Source organism: Delphinus delphis, chromosome 2 (assembly GCF_949987515.2).
Source record: "Delphinus delphis chromosome 2, mDelDel1.2, whole genome shotgun sequence".
NCBI lineage: Eukaryota > Metazoa > Chordata > Mammalia > Artiodactyla > Delphinidae > Delphinus > Delphinus delphis.
The window spans coordinates 164,086,477-164,109,156 of record NC_082684.1 but is presented as its reverse complement, the minus strand read 5'-3'; the positions used below and the strand labels follow the sequence as shown (position 1 = coordinate 164,109,156).

Genomic DNA, 22,680 nt, shown 5'->3' with positions numbered 1-22,680 from the left:
CGTGGAGAAAGAGCACCCCTTTCCCAAGAGTTCCTACCAAAGTCCTAGATCTGGGGCTCTTGGACACACACCAGATTCAGTGTGTGGGCCGATTCCAGGGTCCAGGGTGCAGTGCTCTCACTGGCTGGATGGGGTCATGTTGTGAGGGCAGAGGAAACACATGAGACTGCAGGGAGGAATCCTCTTACCTCCCTCTGACCTTTGAGCTCTTTTTATTTTTATATCCACTTGTCTCTCAGAATCAGACTATGCATACCTGGCAAACCATCAGATATAACATTTAAAATTAGACCTAAGTAGAGAGATAGGATGTAAGTGGCTGGGAGTACAGAAAAGAGAGGGACTGACTAAGGGCTCCAAGGCTCCCTGTGTGCAGGAAAGATTTACTGGGTGGATTGGTGCTTGAGTTGATGCTAAGAGTATAGGAGGCTTGGTTGTGGATCACCCCATTAAAAAAGGATTAAACATCTTCTAAAACTCGGCAATCCAGTTATGGAAGTGATTGTATACTCTTCAAAACTAGTCATTTAATGTGGCAAGCCCAAATCAGATGATTCTTATGTGTCTTGTGAATGTGCAAAGGACACTTAAATGGTAATTAACTCAAAAGTTACGATTCCAAAATTTAATGTTTTTTTCTTTTCAGTTCTTTCTTTGGAAATTGCCATTAAAAAAAAAAAAACCCCAGGCTAATCACAAAAAGAATATGTGATTGTGTCTTCTCTGAAATTGGTGTTAGGGATGTTAGAACTTGGCTTATAGATTTTTCTTCTTATTTCTTCATTCCTGTTGCTGCTATAACCTTGCCGTCTTTCTTACTTTTATTATTCTACTGCTCTGCACCTTAGTGCTTACTTCAAGCAAAGCTAAATGTCTTCCCTGCTTGGTTAGGCATAAAACACTGAGAATGTACTGGTGTGTATCTTCACACATGCTGGGAGATTGAGAGTTAGAAGGCTAACCTCATTCAGCATTTTCTGTAGAAGAAAAATAATGTGGTTTATTTGACCTTTTACTTATGGAAATAAAGTAAGGGTTTTAGTACTTTTATACATTTAAACGAAACGTGGAGGGAAAATTAGATATTCTTAGGCTAAAAGTGATGAGAGTATCTGTTTCTTTTTATTTATTGTCATCTGAGGTTTTTTTTTTTTTAAGCTCTTCAGGTAAAAGGAAATCTTCCAGTAGCCTCACGGACAGTAATGCCTGAGAGAATTGAGTATTTAAATACAAACACGACTCAACAAGAACAGTCATTCCATGATCAGTTAAGGAGACTTTTCAAATTTATATAGAAAGTAGCATTTACAGAATCATTTTTATTAGCTACCCTAAATGTTAATTATTAATTTAAGTTTTAATTTGAAGCTGATAATTATGAATGTGAAAATGGGGATTATATGAGTTATCAAAAATATGTTTCCATATGTCTTGATATCTAGCCTTTTAAAGAAATAAGACCAGTCCAAGTGATGTAACCATCTCAGTCATTAACAAGCAGGATATTTAACTGGTGTGACAGTTATTGTCATTATGCTAATAATAGGAGGTGGGGCCCTAGTAAGATTAAGCACTAGCTATTCCAATCCCCTGAGGAAACTGTAAAATTCAGCCTCACCGGGTTGTAATTAGAAAAGAAATATGTTTAAATACTGAAAAAAACTTAGGTACCTCACACAGTATGCCAAGGGCATGCGCTTGAAGCCTTTTAATCTCTAGGTGTGGCCTGTTCTATAAATATTTTCGTAAGCATTTACATAGTCAGCGTTTGGCAGTACAACATTGTATAATCATATCCATATGCTTTGCCTTATGAAACAGAATGAAAACTTTGTTAGGACAGGGCTGCTGTTGATCATGTTGTATGTCTCCCTCCTCCATAGTGCTGTCCAGGCTCAAAATGATGCTTTGTCACTGACAAGACAAGCCATGGGAGCAAATTTAACTTTCTTTTTCTACATTTTTGTCAGTTTTAGTATAACTATTAATGATGATAATAATAACTATTATGGAGTACTTGCTTGCTTCTTGTGGGCTAGGTATGTGAATTAAGACATTTGATCTTATCTTTCAGCCTACTAAATAGCATTATTTAAATACTATTATTGTGGTTATCATCACCATTTTACAAACGAGACCACCGAGGCACAGAGTGGTTGAGTAACTTGCCTAAGGTCACACAGTGGTTGCTGGAACACAAACCAAGCAGTCTAGCTATGCACTGCGCCACCTGCTAACAGAGCTGTTCCTGGAGACTCTGCTTCCAGTTTTAGCAGCTTATATGGCCCCCGTCTATCCTGAGTGGGATTTGTGATTCTTTTGCTTACTTTTCTTTTTCTTCCTTTCTTTCTTTCACTTCTATTTCTGTTAGGTCAAGTACAAAAGAGATTTTGAAGAAAGCAAAGGAAGGGGCTTCAGCATTGTTACAGACACTCCTGAACTACAGAGGCTGAAGAGGACTCAGGAACAAATCAGTAATGTAGGTGACCTTTTGTTCAGTGATGTAATACCCTAACTTGTATTTCTGGTGAGAAAGTGAAATTGGGCAACTTGGAAGTGTTCTTATTGCTATGGGATGCAAGCAGTACTCAGTATCCTCAGAAAATATGCCAAGTTAACCTTTTAAACTCCTTCCCTTTGATTTCATCACAGTTATCAAGAACCTAACACTTGAATAGCAGTGACTACAGGCATACCTGTTATCATGCTTTGCTTTAGTACACTTCACAGATAATGTGTTTTTTACAAACAGAAGGTTTGTGGCAACCCCGTATTGTCAGATTATGGTTAGCATTTTTTAGCAATAATGTATTTTAAATTAAGGTAGGTACATTTTTTTAAACATAATGCTACCGCACACTTAATAGACGACAGTATAGTATAAACATAACTTTTATATGCACTGGGAAGCCAGAAAATTCATGGGACTTGCTTTATTGTGATATTTGCTTTATTGAGCTGTTTTGGAACTGAACATGCAATATCTCTGAGGTATGCCTGTATATTTCTGAATACACTTTTAACTTATTTATTAAACTGATTTATCTAGTAAATTATTTAGTAAATCAATTTAATTAAATAAATTAATTGTGTATTTAGAAATAATAATATTGCTATTAAAAGACATTATTGTAATTTAGCATCTTATTTCTTCTTGAATGATTCTCAGCTTTTGAATTTTTCCAAAATAGGACTTGTATAGGGAAATATTAAAGCCATCAGTTAACTTTTTGCACTGGGATAGTATACAATGTATACATATAAGGTTAGCTATCTGGAGAAATCTCATATTTGCTAATTGTGTATATTTAAGATTTCATATTTTAAATCAGATATTTGTTGAAATGGCATATTACATCTAATTTTTGAAATAAACATTTACCTATGAAGTTGCTTTGGATTTGAAAGCTGCGTCTTGTTCAGTAATAGTGTTTTCTTGAAAAAGAAAATTGAGACTAACAGAAGTTCAAAACATATTAGGGACCAAAATTGTTAACCGAGTACTTATTAAAAGTGGTAATTATGTTTCTTCTAAAGTATTATATGAAGTGCGTCAAAATGAATTTTTTTCCAGAAAAAAATTAACTCAGTGTTAGGTATTCAAGAGGAAATATGAAAGAAAATCAACAACTGTGTACGTGATATAAAAGTATGAGCAAATATGCAAGAGGCATACCATTTTTCACGAGAAGTCTATTTTGTGTGTCACTTGTACAATCACCAAAATTTGTGTGTCGAGATGTTTTAAGTTACGTAGCATTAATTTCTAGGAAATTTTTAATTAACAGATTGTTTTAAACTCACTGGTATTTGGCCATCATAATAATATACATATATATAGTAACAATTTGCAGATAGAATCATAGGCTATAATCTGAGAAAGAATTTTATGTGTCAAAAGTTCAAAAACAGAATTATTCAGTATTTTAAAAATTTATTTAGGGAGTGAGAGGAGGCAGAGCAGAGACTTTGTTTTGCCATATTCCCTAAGGTTTATCCATTGTTTGCTCTTTAAATGGACATTTTATTTCAGTAAGGACTTTTTTGTTTGAAGAGAAAGGGTTGAATTTTAAGGATTCATGGCTTTTGTCCCTTAGTTTTTCTACCCCATCCTAACAACCCCACTAATCATTAATACTGAAGATTGAGTCCATCGTCTTTCTTCCCCTTCATTTCTTTCCTTAAATCAAAACCCTATTTTTGTTTTTTAAAATGCAAATTAGAGATATGTCCCACTGGCAGTTACATTCAGTAATGTTTCTTTTTTTGGATTACTTTTGGAGAAGCTTTTTTAAAAAATAAAAATAATGCTGCATAAAACAAAGTTACATCATAAATCTTCAACTATCACAAATTTATTTCAAAAAGAACTAAACATTTCTACTTAAGACATCTACATGACAGCTAACGTAAGGATTGCAGTTGATTCAAAGGTAAGCCTTTTAATTTATATTCAAATTAAGTCATTATTCATATTTAATAAGAAAAGAACTGATCATTTCACCAACCTTTATCATTAGCAGGAATATACATTTTATTCAATACCAGAGGCTGTTTGCAGATCCATTCTTAATTATGCAAAAAACCATTATAACCCAGGTACGTATAAACCTATATTTATCATATGCATAGCAGTATATGCAAAATACTATTTAGATTAAGCCTGTAATATAGACAGTGCTGATTTTTAGAAGTATTTAAATTAGATAACATCTTTAAAAAAAAATTTGTGCCACTTTCTTGATGTTAGCAGCCATAGATAGCAGTCTTATAAGTAGTTCTTTTAGCTGTGATGAGGCGTATTACTATTTGGATAGCAGTAAGAAAATACAGATGTCATAATATTACTGTTAGAGATTTATTCTTAACAGTTTTACTGAGAAATAATTGACATACATTACTGTATAAGTTTAAGGTGTGCAGCGTGATGGTTTGATTTACATATATTGTGACGTGATTACCACAGTAGGTTTAGTTAACATCGTCATCTCAAATAGATACAATAAAAAGAAAAGAAAAAAAAATTCTTTTTGTGATGAGAATTCTTAGGATCTACTCTCTTAACAAGTTTCCTGTATATCATAGAGCAGTTGTACGTATAATCATCATGTTGTACATTACATTCCTAATACTTATTTATCTTATAACTGGAAGTTTGTACCTTTTGACCACCTTCCTCCAGTTCTCCCTCTCTCCACCCCTCTGGTAACCACAAAACTGATCTTTTTTCCTATGAGTTTGGTGTGTGTTTTGTTTCTTTGTTTTTTAGATTACACATATAAGTGAGATCATACAGTATTTGTCAATAAGTCTCTGACTTATTTCACTTAGCATAATGCCTTCAAGGTCCATCAATATAGTTGAAAGTGGTAGGATTTTCTTGTTTTTTATGGTTGAATAATATTCCAGTGTGTGTGTGTGTGTGTGTGTGTGTGTGTGTGTGTGTGTGTATACACATACATACATATATCTCAGAACTTCTTTATCTGCTTATCCATTGATGGATACTTAGGTTGTTTCCATGTTTTCACTATTGTGAATGAGCATGGGAGTACGGATATCTTTTTGAGATAGTATTTTTGTTTCCTTTGGATATATTCCCAGAAGTGGAATTGTTGGATAATATGGTAGTTCTATTTTTAATTTTTTGAGGAACCTTTATACTGTTTTTCATAGTGGCTGCACCAATTTACGATCCTACCAACAGTGCACAAGGAGTTAGGGATTTACTCTTGAAGAAAGGAAGCTGTTAAATATTCTGAGGTCTGTTGAGTTTATTATTCATTTGTAAGGCTACAACTTCATGAGTTTTCCTGTGACCTCACAGGTTTTCCGTATTACTCAAGGATCTTTTTTCCATAAGAAACTTGAGTTAATCTGAAAAGTGGTACTCTGGGTAGTCTAGTTTTCTGCATTGCTTTCAGATAAACCCAAACACTGAAATTTATTGGCCAGATCCAGACAGATAATTTTTGACAATGGCCTAGATTGTGTCTGTTTTGGGAGGAAGAAGGTCAGACTGAAGAGACACCAGCATCTTCCTGCTGGAGATGCTGGGATGGAGTGGGCTTATCCTGAAAATCACAAGGGATATGAGATTTGAGCTCCAGGTTTAATGTGGGTTGATGTAGGTGGGTTAACTAAGTCAGGGTCTTTGCGATCTTTATTTTTCCATTTGCTTCATTTTTTTACTTGTTTTTAGTTTATCTTTGAATATTGTCTGGATCCTTCTAAGCTGCCTTTAATACCTTTTGGACTAAGGAAAATATAAAGACATAAAACAGTGGATTTAATGACAACTCCTAGGTGTTCTGGGTAATATGTTACAGATGAATGGGCATTTTTGATTGCTTGTGTCTGTGTCAGTGTTATGAAAATTTTCCAGACACTCTCATATTCATTTGTCAAAGATTTGAAATCATTTGGAAATGCCTACTCAGTCTGTTTATGTTACTGAGGTGTGGGATGAAATACAACTGTAAATTTGAAATTGTGTGTGATGAAAAGGGTGAGAGCAGGTTTAGCCTTAACTTCTTTCTTTTGGTGTCTATAATGCCAATACATTGAACCTGGAGATTTACTAAATGCTGCAATTTAAAATTCTTCTGCTATATTACTCTCTTAGTATAGCTGCAGAAAGAATAAGAAAAGAGGCAGGATTTCACAATTTACAGAATGGTTGGAAAGAAAAAGAACTGGTTCCCAAAATAAAGAAAAAAATTTTCCATGAAATTCCAGAAGATGTCTGATTGCTTACCCCACCTCCCTAGGTCATACATTCTAGGTCATAAATTCAGAAATGGCAGAAATGTCCTAGTACACCCTCATTACTTAGTGATATTTTAGGAAAATGTTCTTAAAGGACAACGTACAAATGTGAATTGAGGAATTCCTGTGCATTTGAACATTAAAAAAAGCCTTTTCTCCGTTGTCCTTCTAGCTCTAGCTTGTGTGGGTAATTGTAAAGGCTGTTTCCAATTCATGTGGTTACCACCTTCAAGTTTATAATCAGTACATTCAGGGAATCTGCAGCAGGATAGCAAGGCAGAATCACCACCAGACATCTAAGGGACTCAGTCCAGCCTGAAGAAGATTATTGATGTGTTTCAGTTTGCCTGTTTACACACTAATATGAGCTGTATTTTCAATTAACTGAGACAGTCTGAGGATAAATTGTGAAATAAAATGATGAAGTTCAACCCCGAGAGACTTTGACAATCTTTGTGCTGTAGATAAAATCTAGATGTTTATTTTCTAATTTATTTCAGGTGGTGGAGAAATATTGTGTGAAGGGGAAGGGGGAAAAAAAAAAACCCAGATGACAAAATCTTGTATTTTACAGAGTGACTGAAATGGTAAGTATACCATTATGTGATTTGTTAAGATTTGTGCCTTGACTCACAGAGGAAATACTTCTGCGTATGTATATGTATGCATGCATGTGTGCCTGTGTGTGTTGGCTTCAGTGGGAATCTCTAGAACTCCCTTTCCTTAGATCACTGGCCCACAGACAATATAGACCATAGTGTTTTCATCTGCTCTGTATTCTGTCCCTTACCCTGTAAGTATCTATCCGTACAGTTATCTATCCTGTTTCCCCAATACCTCTTTTCACTGCCATTTTCACAGTTAGCATACCCAGAAATGCTTGCTTGCTTTACAGGAAAAGTTCAGGTTGAAGTCTTTTTTCTTTCTTTTTTTTTTTTTAACATTATAGAAAAGAGTCTCTCTGTAATTTGATATTGAAATGTAATTATTTTTAGCTTTTTTGAGACAGCTACATAATTTTTCATTGACTTCTTAGAATGCAAAATAAATTATGTGCCCATTAATAAGCTCACATGGATACTGCTGATTTAGTTCCCTGAGATTTTGTGAGTTAGCTTCAAAAATATTAGATTATTGGAGGTAAACATGGCCTAATAACTGAATAGCAGTGTCTATGGACTATTAAAAGATTTGATTCAAAGTTATGTTGAGTGTAAGGGTGAGCATGAGGGTAGGGTTGATTATCTGGGGATCTGGTCTCTGTTTGTAATTTAAATAAATCATTTTGACAGAGACTGACTGTGGCCATATTCAAGCTGCTGATGGTGTGAAATTGAGTTGTATGGTGGACAGAAGACAAGCAGTCAGGAGAAATCCCCAAAGGCAAAATTTGTTATGTAATTGGGTCAACTCATGCATGAAAAATGCATGCTAATTGTAAACTGGTAGCAAAATTATAGTGTATGAGGCAATTAGGTCTTATATGAACCCGAACAACTGACATAGAGTTTTTCTTTCTTTTTTTTTTTATATTGAGCAAACATAAAATTTTTCTTTTAAAGGTGGGAAAGGTAAACACCATTCCGTATTGAAATAGATTGTTAATTTTGTTCCTCATACAAGAAGCGTAACTGTTTTATAACTAATGAAAAACTGATATGGAATCTTCTGATTTTGAGTAGTGAAATCTAGTACACCAAGTAGTTTGAAAGGAGAATGGTTATTTCTGTTATAACAGACAGTTTGTTATAACTCATAACTGGGCTGGTTAACATAGGTGATTAGTGATGAGGTCAGTGGTTTCAGTTTAAGCCCTTGAAATCTAGTATTCTCACAGAGTGAATTTATGTGTTACCTTAATGACCCATGCTTTATCCCCATCTTATCTCAACCAGTGACTCCGATGCACTGCTGAGTAATAGGGTCTGCAGCATTATCTTTAGAGCGGAGATCGAATATGTCAAAGAAAGTGATAGGGCAATAACATGTATTTTCCTTATAATACCTACCACATGTATGAATGGTTTATTCGTTTCAAAACACTTTGACATACCCAGTCTAATTAGATCCTCTGAACAACCTCTCCTTAGGGAAAGTATTTCTATGAGGAATACTTATAAAAATATTCATGAGAAAAATGTACGGAAAATTACCTCTTCATCCTTTCTCATCTGAATCCGTGGTTTCCCTTACACCTGGTTTTGCTTTATTTTTCCACCTAGGGCAGAACATCAAAGGTTGATCTTTTCTTTTTATCCTCAGTTTTTTAGCCACAGTCACTTAAAGAAACAAATACATCCCAGACCAGTAATTACTTGTGCGTGGCAAGTACAAGAGTTTTCATTGTAAAATGGCATTGTCTAAAGAGGAGGTTTGGGAAGGGCCCCCATAATAAAAGAACTAACACATATGACTTCTTTTTGGAAACAGAGATTAAGGATTCAGCAAACAATTTCTGAAGGTCCTTCTTTTGTGAAATCCCTTTTCCCCCGCCCATTCCTTTCTTTTCAATCCTGCTGTGTTCAGGCCCTTATCCTGCCTAAGTTATTGTAGGGGTCTCCTAATTGGCCCTATCTCCTTTCAAGCTCTCTAAGCTCCTTCCATTGTATCTTAAACACTGTCACCAGAGGACTCAAAATATCTTTTTCATCATGACCCTAATTATAACCCACTAAAAAACTTCCCTTGGACCTCCCCTTTGAGTAGGATAAAGTCTAATCTCCTAAACTCCTTAATTTCTGACGCTAAGGACCCTCTACAATCTGCTCCTAAATTATTTTTCACCTTATCTTTCACTGTCCTTCAACACTCTTCTTCCATTTCTTTTAGGCCTGGCTATTTACTCTGTTCTGGGCTTTTCATGAGCCTTTCCTCTGGTTTGGAACAATTTCACACTACCTGGTAATTACATTCCCACCCCCTTATCCCAGGCACACATTCAGACCCCAAGGAGTAGCGATCTTTCTAATCTCTGAATCATGACAGTACTTTGACAATAGCACTGTTACCTGTAGCACCGACTTCACACATTGCATTCCACGTTTTGGTTTTAATTAACATTTCATGTGGTATGTGTTTTACCTCTCTAACTTTGTGAAGATGAAGATTATCCATGTCTTCTTCAATTTATGTTTCGTATCGCCAAGAATGATGCTTTGCCCTTTACCTTTCTTGTCACATCCTTAATTTAGCCCTCCCTATCCCTTGCTTGGGTTGTGGGAATGGTCTTCTGACCGTTCTCACCTGTCATTCTACTGCCTCTGCTCCCTCGTAAGCTGTTCTCCTTGTGGTTTCTTTCAAGGTTCTTAAAGTGCACATCTGATCTTGTCACTCTCTTCCTTAAAACCTATCAACGTCTCCCCATGGCCTTTGGGTTAAAGTGTAAAACCTTTAGCGAGGAATGAGGCTGTCCCTGGTTTAGTGCCAGCTGAGATCTCCAGCCTGGGGTCCCTCTTGGACCCTGAGCCCGATCCACTTCAAACGTCTGTCTGGAAGGCTGATTGTACCCGCTCCCGAGCCATACTCAGCTCAGAGGTTGTCTTTTCTCCCATGACCTCGCTCTTCCTCTCGCCTCCCTGGCATTGTGGTTCTAGAGTTGCATTATGAACTATCTTCCTCCTGGACTGAACTCTATGAAGACTGGGCTGTGTCTTTTTCTCTTTAGCCCCAGGGCCTAGCGTGGAGCCAAGTTTGATAAACAAATGAATTGACTTCTTGTGCCAACAGATCTTCCCGTGGCTTCTCACTCTGCCCAAGGCTGCGGGCTCTGGGATGGCTTACCCAGGACTACCACTGATTAACATACCCATTTTGAGACTTTGAGGAGTGACTCCTTCTAGCATTGTGTGAGTTTCATCTTATAATAGAGATTATTACAGGAGTTCTAACCTTTCTATATTGATTTTAATCAGACATCTCTTTTAAGATCTGTGTAGATATCACATGGATTTTCTTCCTTAAAACTCCCAGATCTTTCCTCCATTCCATAATTTTCTAGCACAAATTAGTTACCTAAATATACTTGTTCAGTAAAGGACTGAATTCCTTTGAGGGTGTCATTTTCTCCATTTCTTCATTTTTTTTTTTTTTTTCTTTTACTAAAGAGCCTGCCTTTCCATCTGAAACCACACAACTCAGACAGATTGGGACTTGCACTGACAGGCCAGGACTTGAACTCAGCCAAAACCCAGATTGGGACTTGAACCCACTGTCTTTTAATTGAGATCACACACCTGGTCTCAGGACGTAATGAAGCTCAGATTCTTTATGTCTCATTGCAGAAAGAATTCAGTGAGAGGCAAAGTGATAGGTAAGAAGTGCATTTATTTAGAGAGATATACATTCCATAGACAGAATGTGGTCCGTCTCAAAAGGCTAGAGTGACCTTGGGAGAAACACACTCCACAGACAGTGTGGGCCATCTCAGAAGCCAAGAGGCCCTGAAATATGGGGTGGTTAGTTTTTATCGGCTGGGTCATTTCGTAGGCTAACAGGTGGGAGGATGATTCCAACTGTTTGGGGGAATGGGCAGAGATTTCCAGGAATTGGTTCACTGCCTACTTTTTGGCCTTTTATGGTCAGCCTCAGAACCGTCATGGTGCTGGTGGGTGTGTCATTTAGCGTATGCTAATGTATTGCAATGAGTGTATAATGAGGCTCAAGGTCCACTGGAAGTTGAATCTTCCACCATCTTGGACCTAGTTGGTTCTAACCAGTTTTTGTCCTGTCCAATGGCTCTATCATTCTTTTAAAGGTTGTGCCCTGCCCCCTTCCCTCCTGTTTCACATCTACTTCTCAGTCTAGGCAAATTAAACCTTTCCTAGGATATGTGCCACCATCGGGTAGGGAACTAATCTATCCTTTCAACACAAAATTGCTAATGCCTAGAATAGTGCTTGACACATAGCAGGTGCTCCATAAATGTGTGTTGAATAAATGAATATAATAATATTTAAAATATTGACTCATTTTGCACATTCTTTCTCTTTAAACTTCTCTTTGAAAGAGCATTCTTAGCTTTTAAGATTGCTTTGATTTGGTTATTTTTTTTCCTTTTGTGCTGCTTGATAAACACCTATTTTTCACTTTCTCCTATTTTTACTTAAATATTCAGTGACTTCTGTAGTTTTATCCAAAGATGATAGTAGTGTTCTCTAAGTAAAGCAGGACCATTTGGTTTCTAACATGGCATTGAAGAATTTCATCATATTAGAAATGCAAGGACTGCCCCTGTTTTAAAATGTCGTAGCCAGGGAATTCTTTTTGATGAGTAAGTACCTGAAAAAAATAGGGCTTACAGTAGTCTGTTTGGGCAGACATAACAAAAAATATCATGGGCTGTGTGGCTTAAACAGCAGACATTTATTTACTCACTGTTCTAGAGGCTGCAAGTTCCAGGTCAAGGTCCATCTGGGTTGGGTTCTGGTGAGAGCTCTCTTCCTCATTTGCTGATAGCTGCTTTCCTTTCCTCAGTGCCTGTGCATGAGAGAAGGAGACTTCTGGTGTCTCTTCCTCTTCTTGTAAGGACATAAGTTGAATTGGATCAGGACGCCACCCGTGTGACCTCATTTAACCTTAATTACTTTCTTAAAGGTCCCCATCTCAAATACAGTCACATTGGGGATTAGGGCTTTTAAGATATGAATTTGGGGGTGGGGCACAATTCAGTCCATAACAGGGCATTATGAGAAATGATCTACATAAATCACAGGATAATTTTGAGATAAGTAACATATGTTTTAGATATGCTTGGACACGTAAGCTACTATCATAAGCCATTGTCTTTAGTGGAGGTAGATGATATCACCTGTTGCTATTCCAGGAAAACTTGCACATTCAGTTTTTAAATTTCTTCCTATTTTCAAACCGAACAATCTTTAAAAAAATGTCTGGTTCCTCTTTCCAATCCTTAATTAAGGATTAGGGCCAATTGGCCCTTTCAGGCCTCTTTTTACTTGTGGTTTTCATTGAGGGTCATTTATGGAAACAAAGGTAACTCACAGGTGTAATTATATTTTTAAGTTCTCCAGGCCTCAGTTGCTCAGAATATAGATTTCACGTGTCCTGTGCTGGCAGCTTGACCTGGGTGGATATGAAGAAAAAAGAGGGCAGAGGTGTGACAATAGAAAAGAAATATTCCCATGCCACAGGGCAAGTCTAATAAAGACTAGCTTTTTTTTTTAAAAAAAGTCTCAATTTCCAGTACATTATACAGATTTAAAACTTAAAAAGTATCTGAATTTTCTTCCAGATTTTATTATACCTCTTGGGACGTATCTACAGTGAGCACATACTAAATGTTGAAGAAAACACAGGAATCTTACAGATATAGGTGTGGAGTCCCCACATGTGTCTATCATTAATAATTATGCCACAATTATCATTTCAATGGATTTTTGGAGGTAGGTTTAAAACCTGTTGTTTTTTCAGTTAATAGGTGTCATAGTCAAACGTCATTTTAACTTATTAGGAGGTCATGAGTCAAGGGAGATATTATACAGAGATTTAATTAAAACCCATTGGTAACCCAAGCCAAGTTTAGACAATTAAAAGAAAATTGCATGACTGGAAGTTAGAAGAATGTTTTTCTTTTTCAAGCATATGCAGATATGTTCTCTAATTTGCATTTCATTTTCCTAGAAGAATTGTCACGAAAATTGCTTTTCTTTATTTTTTGCTTATACTTTCTACTCTAGCTTTCTTTTCTTTCCCCATTGTCAAGGCTGCTTTGTAGGCTTTTCCTTTTCTGTACAGAATCATGTGCAATGATGCTTGTAAAAGGATAGCTCCAAATTTCTGTTTGAAGGACCTATTGCTTTTGTAAAGTACCCCCAGACTTTTCCAAGGACAAGAAGCAATCATTTTTTTGTTTGCTCACATTTATGATTTATTTTTCCTCTTGTGGCTGTATTAACTGTAACAAAGCCAACTTTTAATTGAGTTAAGCTTTTGTATCATTGCCTCCTTAGAATTATGAAAGTGTCAGAATTTGCCTGTGTTTATTAGCAAACTGTGAAAAAGGGTAATAGATTTAGAAGAAAGAATAAAACAAAGAAACCTAAAAATATCATTCTGTTCTTCCTAACACTTCTTATTTTTGATAGACAGAATTGATTTCCCCAAAGTGATTTAAATATTTACTTTTGTTGTATAATTATTATAGGTCTTTGAGGGCAAGCAGCATTTCTTGTACATGTTTGAATCCTCCAGAACAGAGTGCTTTGACTGTAAATAATGATAGAAGTAGAAGTTGCCTTCACTGTTCCCTTACGTGTATATGCATGTTTGTTAAACATTAAACATTTGCTGTGGACATCACATTCCACCAGCCCCTGTAGCTTGCAGAAAAAAAATGAGAAACCACTTTTTGCATGCATTTATGCCCAAGCTAGAATGCGTGAAGTGTTTGGGAAAGGCTTTCATGGAGAAGGAGAGGCTTAATGCAATGTAAAGTCACAAATGAGGGACATGGCATTGAAATGAGCAAAGGAAGAAAGGAATGAATGTAAGGTTAGGAACACCCAGCATTTACTTGTGAGAGTGCAGAGAGAGACACCATCACTGAAATGTAGATTGAGGCAAGATTATTGAAAGATTAGTATCATATTTTCAAATGTGCAGATTTCAAATGTGTACCTGTAAATCTGTGCCCGCCCCCCCACCCCTATTTCTTTTTCAAAAGAAACTACTTTTGAAAACAATTGCTGATTTAACAAACATTTTGAGTGTTTGCTCTGTGCCAGGCACTTTGCTAGGAGGTGGGGATTTAATGAGAAATAAAATAGATATGACCCTTGACCTCATGGAGCTTGTAGGTTACCCTATAAAAGGTGAGCAGATAATTGTAGCACAGTGATAAGTGCTTGATAGAGGGAAACACTGTGTTAATATCAGAAGGGTAACTAACCAGGTTTGGGAAGTAAAGAAATCGAACCCTTGCCAGCATTGTTTTAAAACAGTTTTTGGAGAATTTTACTGAATCATTTTCTTGAACAGTGATTCATACAGTTCATTTGTATAGTAGGTGCTATCAGTTTTGTTTTTCAGTTTTCCTGTGTCCTGTGTTTGTTTTCCCTGTTCCCTGTTTGACTGTCAGTATGGGCTTCCGGAAGCTATCATTAAAAATTTATCAAACCATGGTATTATATATAAAATGTAAAAAGTGCTCATCTATAGAAGAGTATCGATTGGCTTATTAATTTCAGGATGGCTAAAAAGATCAACATATAAATATTTGCATGCATTTAAAAGTTCAGATACATGTCCTCTCTATTTTGGTTTTCAGTGCTTAAGAAGTTGAAGGGTTTTGAAAGTAAAACTATGGCCATTTTCCTTCATCTCCTCCCTACTCCCAACCTTTGTAGCGATAGTTCTGAGTTAAAAAATTTTCATGACTGGGTCCAAAATATATGGATCTGAAAGAGCCATATATGAACGTGTGATGTGTCCGTTAGCACACATATGTAGAGTGTACGTACGTGTTTGAGTAGAGAGGTACTGAAATGAGTTGCTAAACATCAGTTGGTGCTATTTGGTTTCTACTTTCGGTGTTCTTGGCCCAGTCTGTGCTGACAGCGAACCTCTGGGACGTCCCCTCAGTGCTGTGGGGTCTTTTCCTGCCAAATATCGTTCTCTTGCAAGATTAAATAGCTGAATCAGTGTGGCCTGAATCTCGATCCTGCTGAGAATATTGACTCCTGGAGGTTGTAATACAGATTAGCTGGTGAGAGCTCTGTTGGAAAAATAAAGTGAGTTTCTCTAAATGAATTTAACAACTGCTGTGAACCTTTTTGCATCCTCCAGCATGAATGCGTATGCTGGCAGTTAACCATTTATTTCCCTCATTTTCTCCCAAAGTTGCTCCAGTCCACCCCTGGGCATTTATTGTAAATGTTTTCGTAACTTTATTTCACATTTATGTTTCGCTCGATAAGGCATTTGGCCTGTTAAATTACTAAGTACTGTGAAGGGTAGGTCATTATTTATTTATTTAAGGAGGAAAACCATTTTTTGTACTTATAAAAATAATTTAGTGTCACTTATATAATTAAATAAGCCACACCACAGGGTTATTTAGAGTAAACTGACTAGCCCATTGCTTTCTGATCACAGACTTCATGTTATTGGTCAAAAAATTGTGAAATATTTAGCACGAGGCAGGACAGACGGCTAAAATTATTTGCATTGCTTCCAACCTCTATTCCATGACTATTTCTGCTTCCAGGGTTAGATTATAATAACCTTTGAGGGTTCTAAATTCTACAAAGATTATGGTGCTTCCCCTTAAACGAAATATATGAAAAAGTCAACGATAGATCTCTAAAGCACAGAACACACAGATACCCTGAAAATGATGAGTAGTTTGTTAGATTTTCTGATTGCATGCTTCTGGATAAGTTCATCGAACTCTTTGCTATTTTGGGGGTGCCTCACATCACTTATGTTTATGAAGCCTGTGCTCAGTCTGTTTATGAGACAGTCCTTCCATCTGCTTCCTACGTTCTTACCCATTTGTCTCCTGACACCTCCTCTGTGTGTGTGTGTGTGTGTGTGTGTGTGTGTGTGATTTCTCAGTACAAATGTCTGTGACTGTGATTTGTAAATGCCAAAGCACGACACACCTGGAAGGCTCTTAAACTGGTGAGTGCTGTGTTTACTTTTGCAGATTACTCCTTAGATCATCACTGCGATTATTACAATAATATCTTTAAAATTAAATAATTAAATTATTTTTTAATTTGCCACCATAAGCACACCCGAAACCGGGGGTAAAAAATGTCCCGAGTGGGACTTCCCTGGCGGTCCAGTGGTTAAGACTCTGCGCCTCCACTGCAGGGGCGTGGGTTCGATCCTTGGTGGGGGAGCTAAGATCCCTCATGCCTCGCATGGCACAACCAAAAGGAAAAAAGAATGTCCTGAGAGAAGGCACGAGAAGAGGGGGGCAGTATCAGTTTGTCTTCATAAAATAGCCTATATTTTGCAGTTACCCCAGATGAAGGTGTTAGACAAAGTACCACCTGACACTGAGTCTGTGTTTACTGAATACTTTGCAGGTTAACTTGCAACTCTACCACACTGTCAGGGATATAACTGGGGCTAGAACCAAGGTCTCTTGACCTCTAGCCTGTTTTGCCCTTCTCTTTGGATGCATGACTCTTTGAATTACATTGATGGTCATTGTTGAAATTTGCAGTCATTCAGAAATAGACTTTTGAGGTGCATTTTAAAAAGGACTCTTAATTATTAAACTGTAAATCCTCTAAAATATCATCAGAGGCTCAAAAAAATCCATCATTTCACAAAATATTTATGAGTTATCCATAGTAAATGCCATCGGGATTTCCATGCCTGTGACCTTGATTTCAGTCTCCCAGTATTAAGACTACACCCCCCCTTTTAAATTGTAAAATATATTACACAAACAAAACTGTCTATGGAAACTTATGTACAGTTTAAAGAATACCCAGCTTACAGAATAGAGTGTTTTGGAAACATTTGAAGGCCCTGATGTTCTTAGGTTTATACCTCATCCCCCTGACTAGCTACCAGCAACACAAGGGCCACTGCATCTTGAAAACACAGATTTTCACATCCAAATGACGAAAAGATGAGTTGAAAACACAATTTCCATATATGGAAACAATGTACAGGTTTTGGAGAAAACCTGATTGGCTTCTTGCACCATAAAGCACACAAAGGTCGGCAGGTTTATCCTCAATCAGCTGTTCGGGACTCAAGCATGAGAATGTCAGTCACTGTGACACTGTGCACCACTGTTTATGCTTAGATGACGCCTCCTCCCTGAATGGAGGATGAGGTTGGGGACAAACGTTCATGAAGGGCTCACTCTGTGCTGGGCACAGTCTTTCACATTTGTTGTTTCATTTGTTTTTCTCAACAATCCCTAGAAATAGCTGTCATTATCCTCATGTCATGGATGAAACAAGCCCAGAGAAAATAAATAAATTTCCTAAATGCATACAACCAGTGAAGAACAGAATGGAGGTTTGAGTCCAGGGTTTTTTTCCAGACTTTAAAATGCTGAATTTTCCCTCTACACCAGAATTTTGGGATTGTTGCTTATATGTTATATCTGGAGCTCTTGTGCCATAGTGCAAATGTCCAAGATGTAAGCTTCTGGTTTTTTTTTGTTTTCGGCACGCCTCATGGCTTTCAGGATCTTAGTTCCCCTACCGGGGATTGAACTGGGGCCACAACAGTGAAAGTGCCGAGTCCTAACCACTGGACCGCCAGGGAATTCCCAGGAACTTCTTTTTGTTAATGCAGCAGTTCATTTATCCTTAAATGGCATTTTGGAGGCCTCATGATGATATTAGGACCAAATTTAGAAGTTTCAAATTTGTTACCACCGGAAACAGAGCTTTATCACCGATGAGTGGAATCTCCCATTCAAACATTCCTTTATGTGCTGGGGTGCAGGAAGGCACTGCATTGCCCCAGACAGTGCGAGTGTGGGACTTACTCATGTGATACTTGAGGTTAAGGATTAATGCATATTCTACTTCGGGATGTACTTACCTTTCTTGTTCTACCTTCCTCTGAAGGTGCCTGCTCTGTGCTTGGTTTTGTGCTGGGAGCTGGGGACACAGGATCTGAGCATGGATCTTGCTCAGCCCAGAACACACAGCACAGCCTGTTAGGAGAGAGATGAGGTTTCGGGGTTTGGGTATCATAGAGTCAGGAACCCAGCCCTAGGTGGGATGTGGTGACGGTCACAGTTGGCTTACGGAAGAAGGTGGCATGAAATGAGTTTGTAAGAATGAATAAGGACAGAGACAGGGGAGGAAGAGGTGATGGCGAGTGGTGGGTGGTGAAAACTTCCTACATAGGGAACTGAGTATACAAGGAGTCAAGAATGAAACTGCATGTGAGGAACTGCAAATACTAATTTTATCCTGAAGATTGGGGGAGTAACTAAAAGGTATTTTTTAGTAAGGGAATGGCACTAGACTTCAGGGTCATCGTTTGTCTAAATGTTGGGAGTGGTTTATCTAGTCCTGTCGTCAACTTGGCCCTTGTATGGGTGGTATTTCACTGCAGTTTTCACCATGGATCTTGAAGCTCCTACGTCCGGCTCTTGTTGGTCCTGTGGTGATTGTAACACTAGTGTTTGTAGGGCTCTGCTTTTGCAGAACAACAAAAACAAAATCACGACTTCTTGTATCTCCGTATTTTTAAGCTATGCCAATTAAAAATAAAAGCACTTAGGCACTTTTGGTGCATGGATTTAGACTTGAATGACCAATGTCGAGCACAGGTGTCGGTATGGTATGGAAATAGGGCAAAGGTGTGTTCGCGCACCAACCGTGATACAAGCCGGGTGTGGCCAGTCTCAGACACAATGTCCGGTTGGTAGGTCTGAGCGTGTAAACCCATATAGGTATGTATGCCTTTAGCATTGCATGCAGGTGCTACATTAGTTCCATACGAATATGGAGAGGAAAATCTCCATTTCTAAACTGTTGGCAATTGGGGTAAACTTAACTATGTTTTAATAAAGGTTAAGCCTAAACTTTTGTTGTTTGTTTTCAAAAGTTAGATGACAAACCAGAGTGCAGCTAACTTTAACTCAGAAAACGTAACTGCCTCTTGCTCATTCAACAGGCCAGAGATCGCAGACATCAATCAGCACAGATGACTATGTTGTGCATATAGATGGTCCAAGAGATGACCTGGGGTCCTTGTTGTCCTCAGGGTACTGTCCGGAAATAATCTTTTCTGGCAGCTTATAAGGATACCTGTCTGAGATGATTTACCATTGGCTCCTCAAGTCAGAATGCAAAGGAATGAAATCCTTGCAGTTGAATAGTTTTGAATGACAGTTTTTATGTGTGTAAGAAATTGAGGACTTGATCCTAGTTAAAAGCAAAGGAAGTTAGTTTTGAGTTGTAGCAAGATATGTGGGTAAGAAGCAAGAAATAACTTCCATGACTTCCCTGGTGATGCAGTGGTTAAGAATCCGCCTGCCAATGCAGGGGACATGGGTTCAAGCCCTGGTCCTGGAAGACCCCACATGCCGCGGAGCAACTAACCCCATGCGCCACAACTACTGAGCCTGTGCTCTAGGGCCCGCGAACCACAAATACTGAGCCACAACTACTGAGGCCGTGTGCTGCAACTACTGAAGCCCGCGCGCCTAGGACCTGTGCTCCTCAACAAGAGAGGCCACCACAATGAGAAGCCCGTGCACCGCAGTAAAGAGTAACCCCTGCTCGCCGCAACTAGAGAAAGCCCGGGCACAGCAATGAAGACCCAGTGCAGCCAAACATATATAAATAAAAATAATAAAAAAAAAAGAAATAACTTCCTACGATATGTGGATTATAGAATAAAGTCTTAAGGCTCTTTCAACTTTTAAAATGACCTATTTCAGCAGAGCCTTATATCTCAATCATTATGCTTCTTTCTCTTACATCTCAAACGGGAATGATAATATTTATGCTTAAGCTGAGAGGATCAGTGAAAGCCTGATGGAAAAGCCCTTTGTGTGATGCACAAGAAAGGCACTGTTAAATAACAATGTGAAATCAGGCTCTGTCTATGGAGCTGGGTACATGGAGGGATGATTGGGTTTCCTTTTTGGCTTTTTATAATTTTATTAAAATGTAATAGAAACCCGGGGAAAGCAGTGTAGTCTGGCTTGAGAGAGTCAGGGAGATGCGTGTGTAGAGGAGGAGATGCCGGTGTACATCACTGGGCTGCTCTGTACTTGCCAGATGCTCTCTGAAATCCCTCCAGATCACACATTGAAAGCCAAGTGGTGGTAATTATTCCTGAGGATCCCAAAGTGTTATATTTTGAAATGGGGATTAATACCAGGCAAAAAGCCCTCTGTTATTTATGAAAGATCCAGTTTTCTTCTTCTGTATGGTTTTGTTCTTTTAAAAAGAATATTCGAGATGAGCTGATGTTTATGGCCCTGAAAAAGAAGCGACCTAACCTTATTCAGAAGGTGGGAGAATGTTCAAGTCTGTTGAACAATGTTGGATGACAAGGTCATTTTGAAGGACAGAATAGGCAATAATTACAACAGGCAGAAATTAAACCATAATGAACAGTAATCCTGAAGAAAATTAAAACACAGAAAACACTGCATTATTTATTTGGATTCAGTGGGAACATGCCAAGGGAGAGGCAGCTGGCTTTCTGCTTTTGGAATGTTTGTAGACTAGAGAAGAAGCTGTCAATCAGATTTAAGCTCTCACTTAATTCTTGCTTTTAGGTCAGATCTAACTGTAAAGTGAAGTGGGGAATGGACACAGTTAACGATGTGACTCGGGACAGGAAAGACATGAACCATAGAGACAAGCCGACCTGAGGTTGGATTCTGCCTGTACCTATTTCATCATCACTACCTGCTGTTTCCTAGCTTCTGTACTCAGCAGAACTTTGGGCCTTAAGAGCTGATTTTTAGAGGCAGAAAAGACTGGGGTTCAAATGACAGCATCTTTTATTACCTCTATTTCTCTAGAAAATAGAGTCATAAAGGGTTTCTGCTTCATTTATTTCACTGTATCTTAAGTTTCCACATCTGTAAAATGGAAATTACAAAATACTTTAACTTGGGACTTCCCTGTGGCGTAGTGGTTAAGAATCCGCCTGCCAATGCAGGGGACACGGGTTGGATCCCTTTTCTGGGAAGATCCCACATGCTGCGGAGCAACTAAGCCCTTGTGCCACAACTACTGAGCCTGCGCTCTAGAGCCTGCGAGCCACAACTACTGAAGCCCGCGCGCCTAGAGCCCGTGCTCCGCCACAAGAGAAGCCACCGCAATGAGAAGCCCGCGCACTGCAACGAAGAGTAGCCCCCGCTCGCCACAACTAGAGAAAGCCCGCATGCAGCAACGAAGACCCAACGCAGCCAAAAATAAAATTAATTTTAAAAAATACTTTCACTTGTAGGATAATTATGAGAATTAAATATTAGCACTTGGCATAGTGCTCAGTGACAGATAGTTTTGTTATTATTGTGAAATAAACTGAAAATTGAGAAAAGATCTTGGCATGAAAATGTTTAAAGAGTCACTTCATTTTGTTTTTGTGGAAATAGGAACAGTATTTCCAATCTTCAAATTTATACCGTTTATGACAGTTTATTTTATTTGGATATCCTTGAAGTATTATTTTGATTATTTTGGTTATGGTCACTCATAGTTTTGTGTAAAACATCTTCATTAGACAATGTTGCAAAATATTCCTGGGAGCTAATGTCTCTTATAGAATTTTCATTGATAAGTGTAGAAGGTGGTCGTTTCAGTGACAGTATGCATACTGATTGAATGATTCTCATGTGTTCAAGGAGAAAAAAAAAATCTCAGTAATGCAGCTCAGCGCAACACATACGTCCGCAAATGAATTGTTTCCCAGTTTAGGCTCAGAACTCTAAAGTTTTTACACAAATCCCTAATGGTGTTTTACTTCCTCACAGGCATTATGATCAGGGTTATAAACATCAGGGTTATTTAAGGGCGAGCTTTTAAATAGGATGGAGGAGGTGGATGGAGGATGGAGGAAAACCCATGTTTCTGCTGGAATTCTGTATTTTAACTTAAAAGGGTTGAAACTAACGCTTAAATTCTGCTTCTGCTTCATCAGAAGGCACTGATTCCAGATTCAATATTTGATCTGCAGGAGGAGGTCCGTCGGTGTCCATGGTGCGATGTCCAGGTGATATGGGTATTTTCAGGCAGGTTGCTGCAGTGGGCTTGCTCACCTGGCGGGGGCGGGGGTGGGGGAGGGCGGCACCTGCAGTTCCGTTATGTGTGTTCTTGCTGTGTGGTGCTTAGCGACTTTGATGAAGAGATGCCAAGGATCATCTGCAGCGTTAGTTAATATTAGAATCGCTGGTGTGCTCACAGTTGATGTCTGTCATATTTAGCACAGTCTTGGCAG

The 22,680-nt window shown here is 38.2% G+C and overlaps 2 protein-coding genes across 3 annotated transcripts in view; both read left to right on the top strand.

Annotated features, from left to right (window-relative positions):
* The window catches only part of NEBL (nebulette), a 337,204-nt gene that overhangs the window by 171,335 nt on the left and 143,189 nt on the right, over positions 1-22,680 (top strand). For both annotated transcript variants that reach the window (XM_060006187.2, XM_060006186.2), the window contains exon 4: positions 2,372-2,479. In XM_060006187.2, coding sequence (XP_059862170.1) covers positions 2,372-2,479 — 108 coding nt within the window. The remainder of the gene's footprint in view (positions 1-2,371; positions 2,480-22,680) is intronic.
* The window catches only part of LOC132421067 (nebulette-like), a 121,507-nt gene continuing 111,871 nt past the window's right edge, over positions 13,045-22,680 (top strand). Inside the window, exon 1 of the mRNA XM_060006185.1 lies at positions 13,045-13,169. The gene's annotated coding sequence lies outside the window, so the exon portion shown is untranslated. The remainder of the gene's footprint in view (positions 13,170-22,680) is intronic.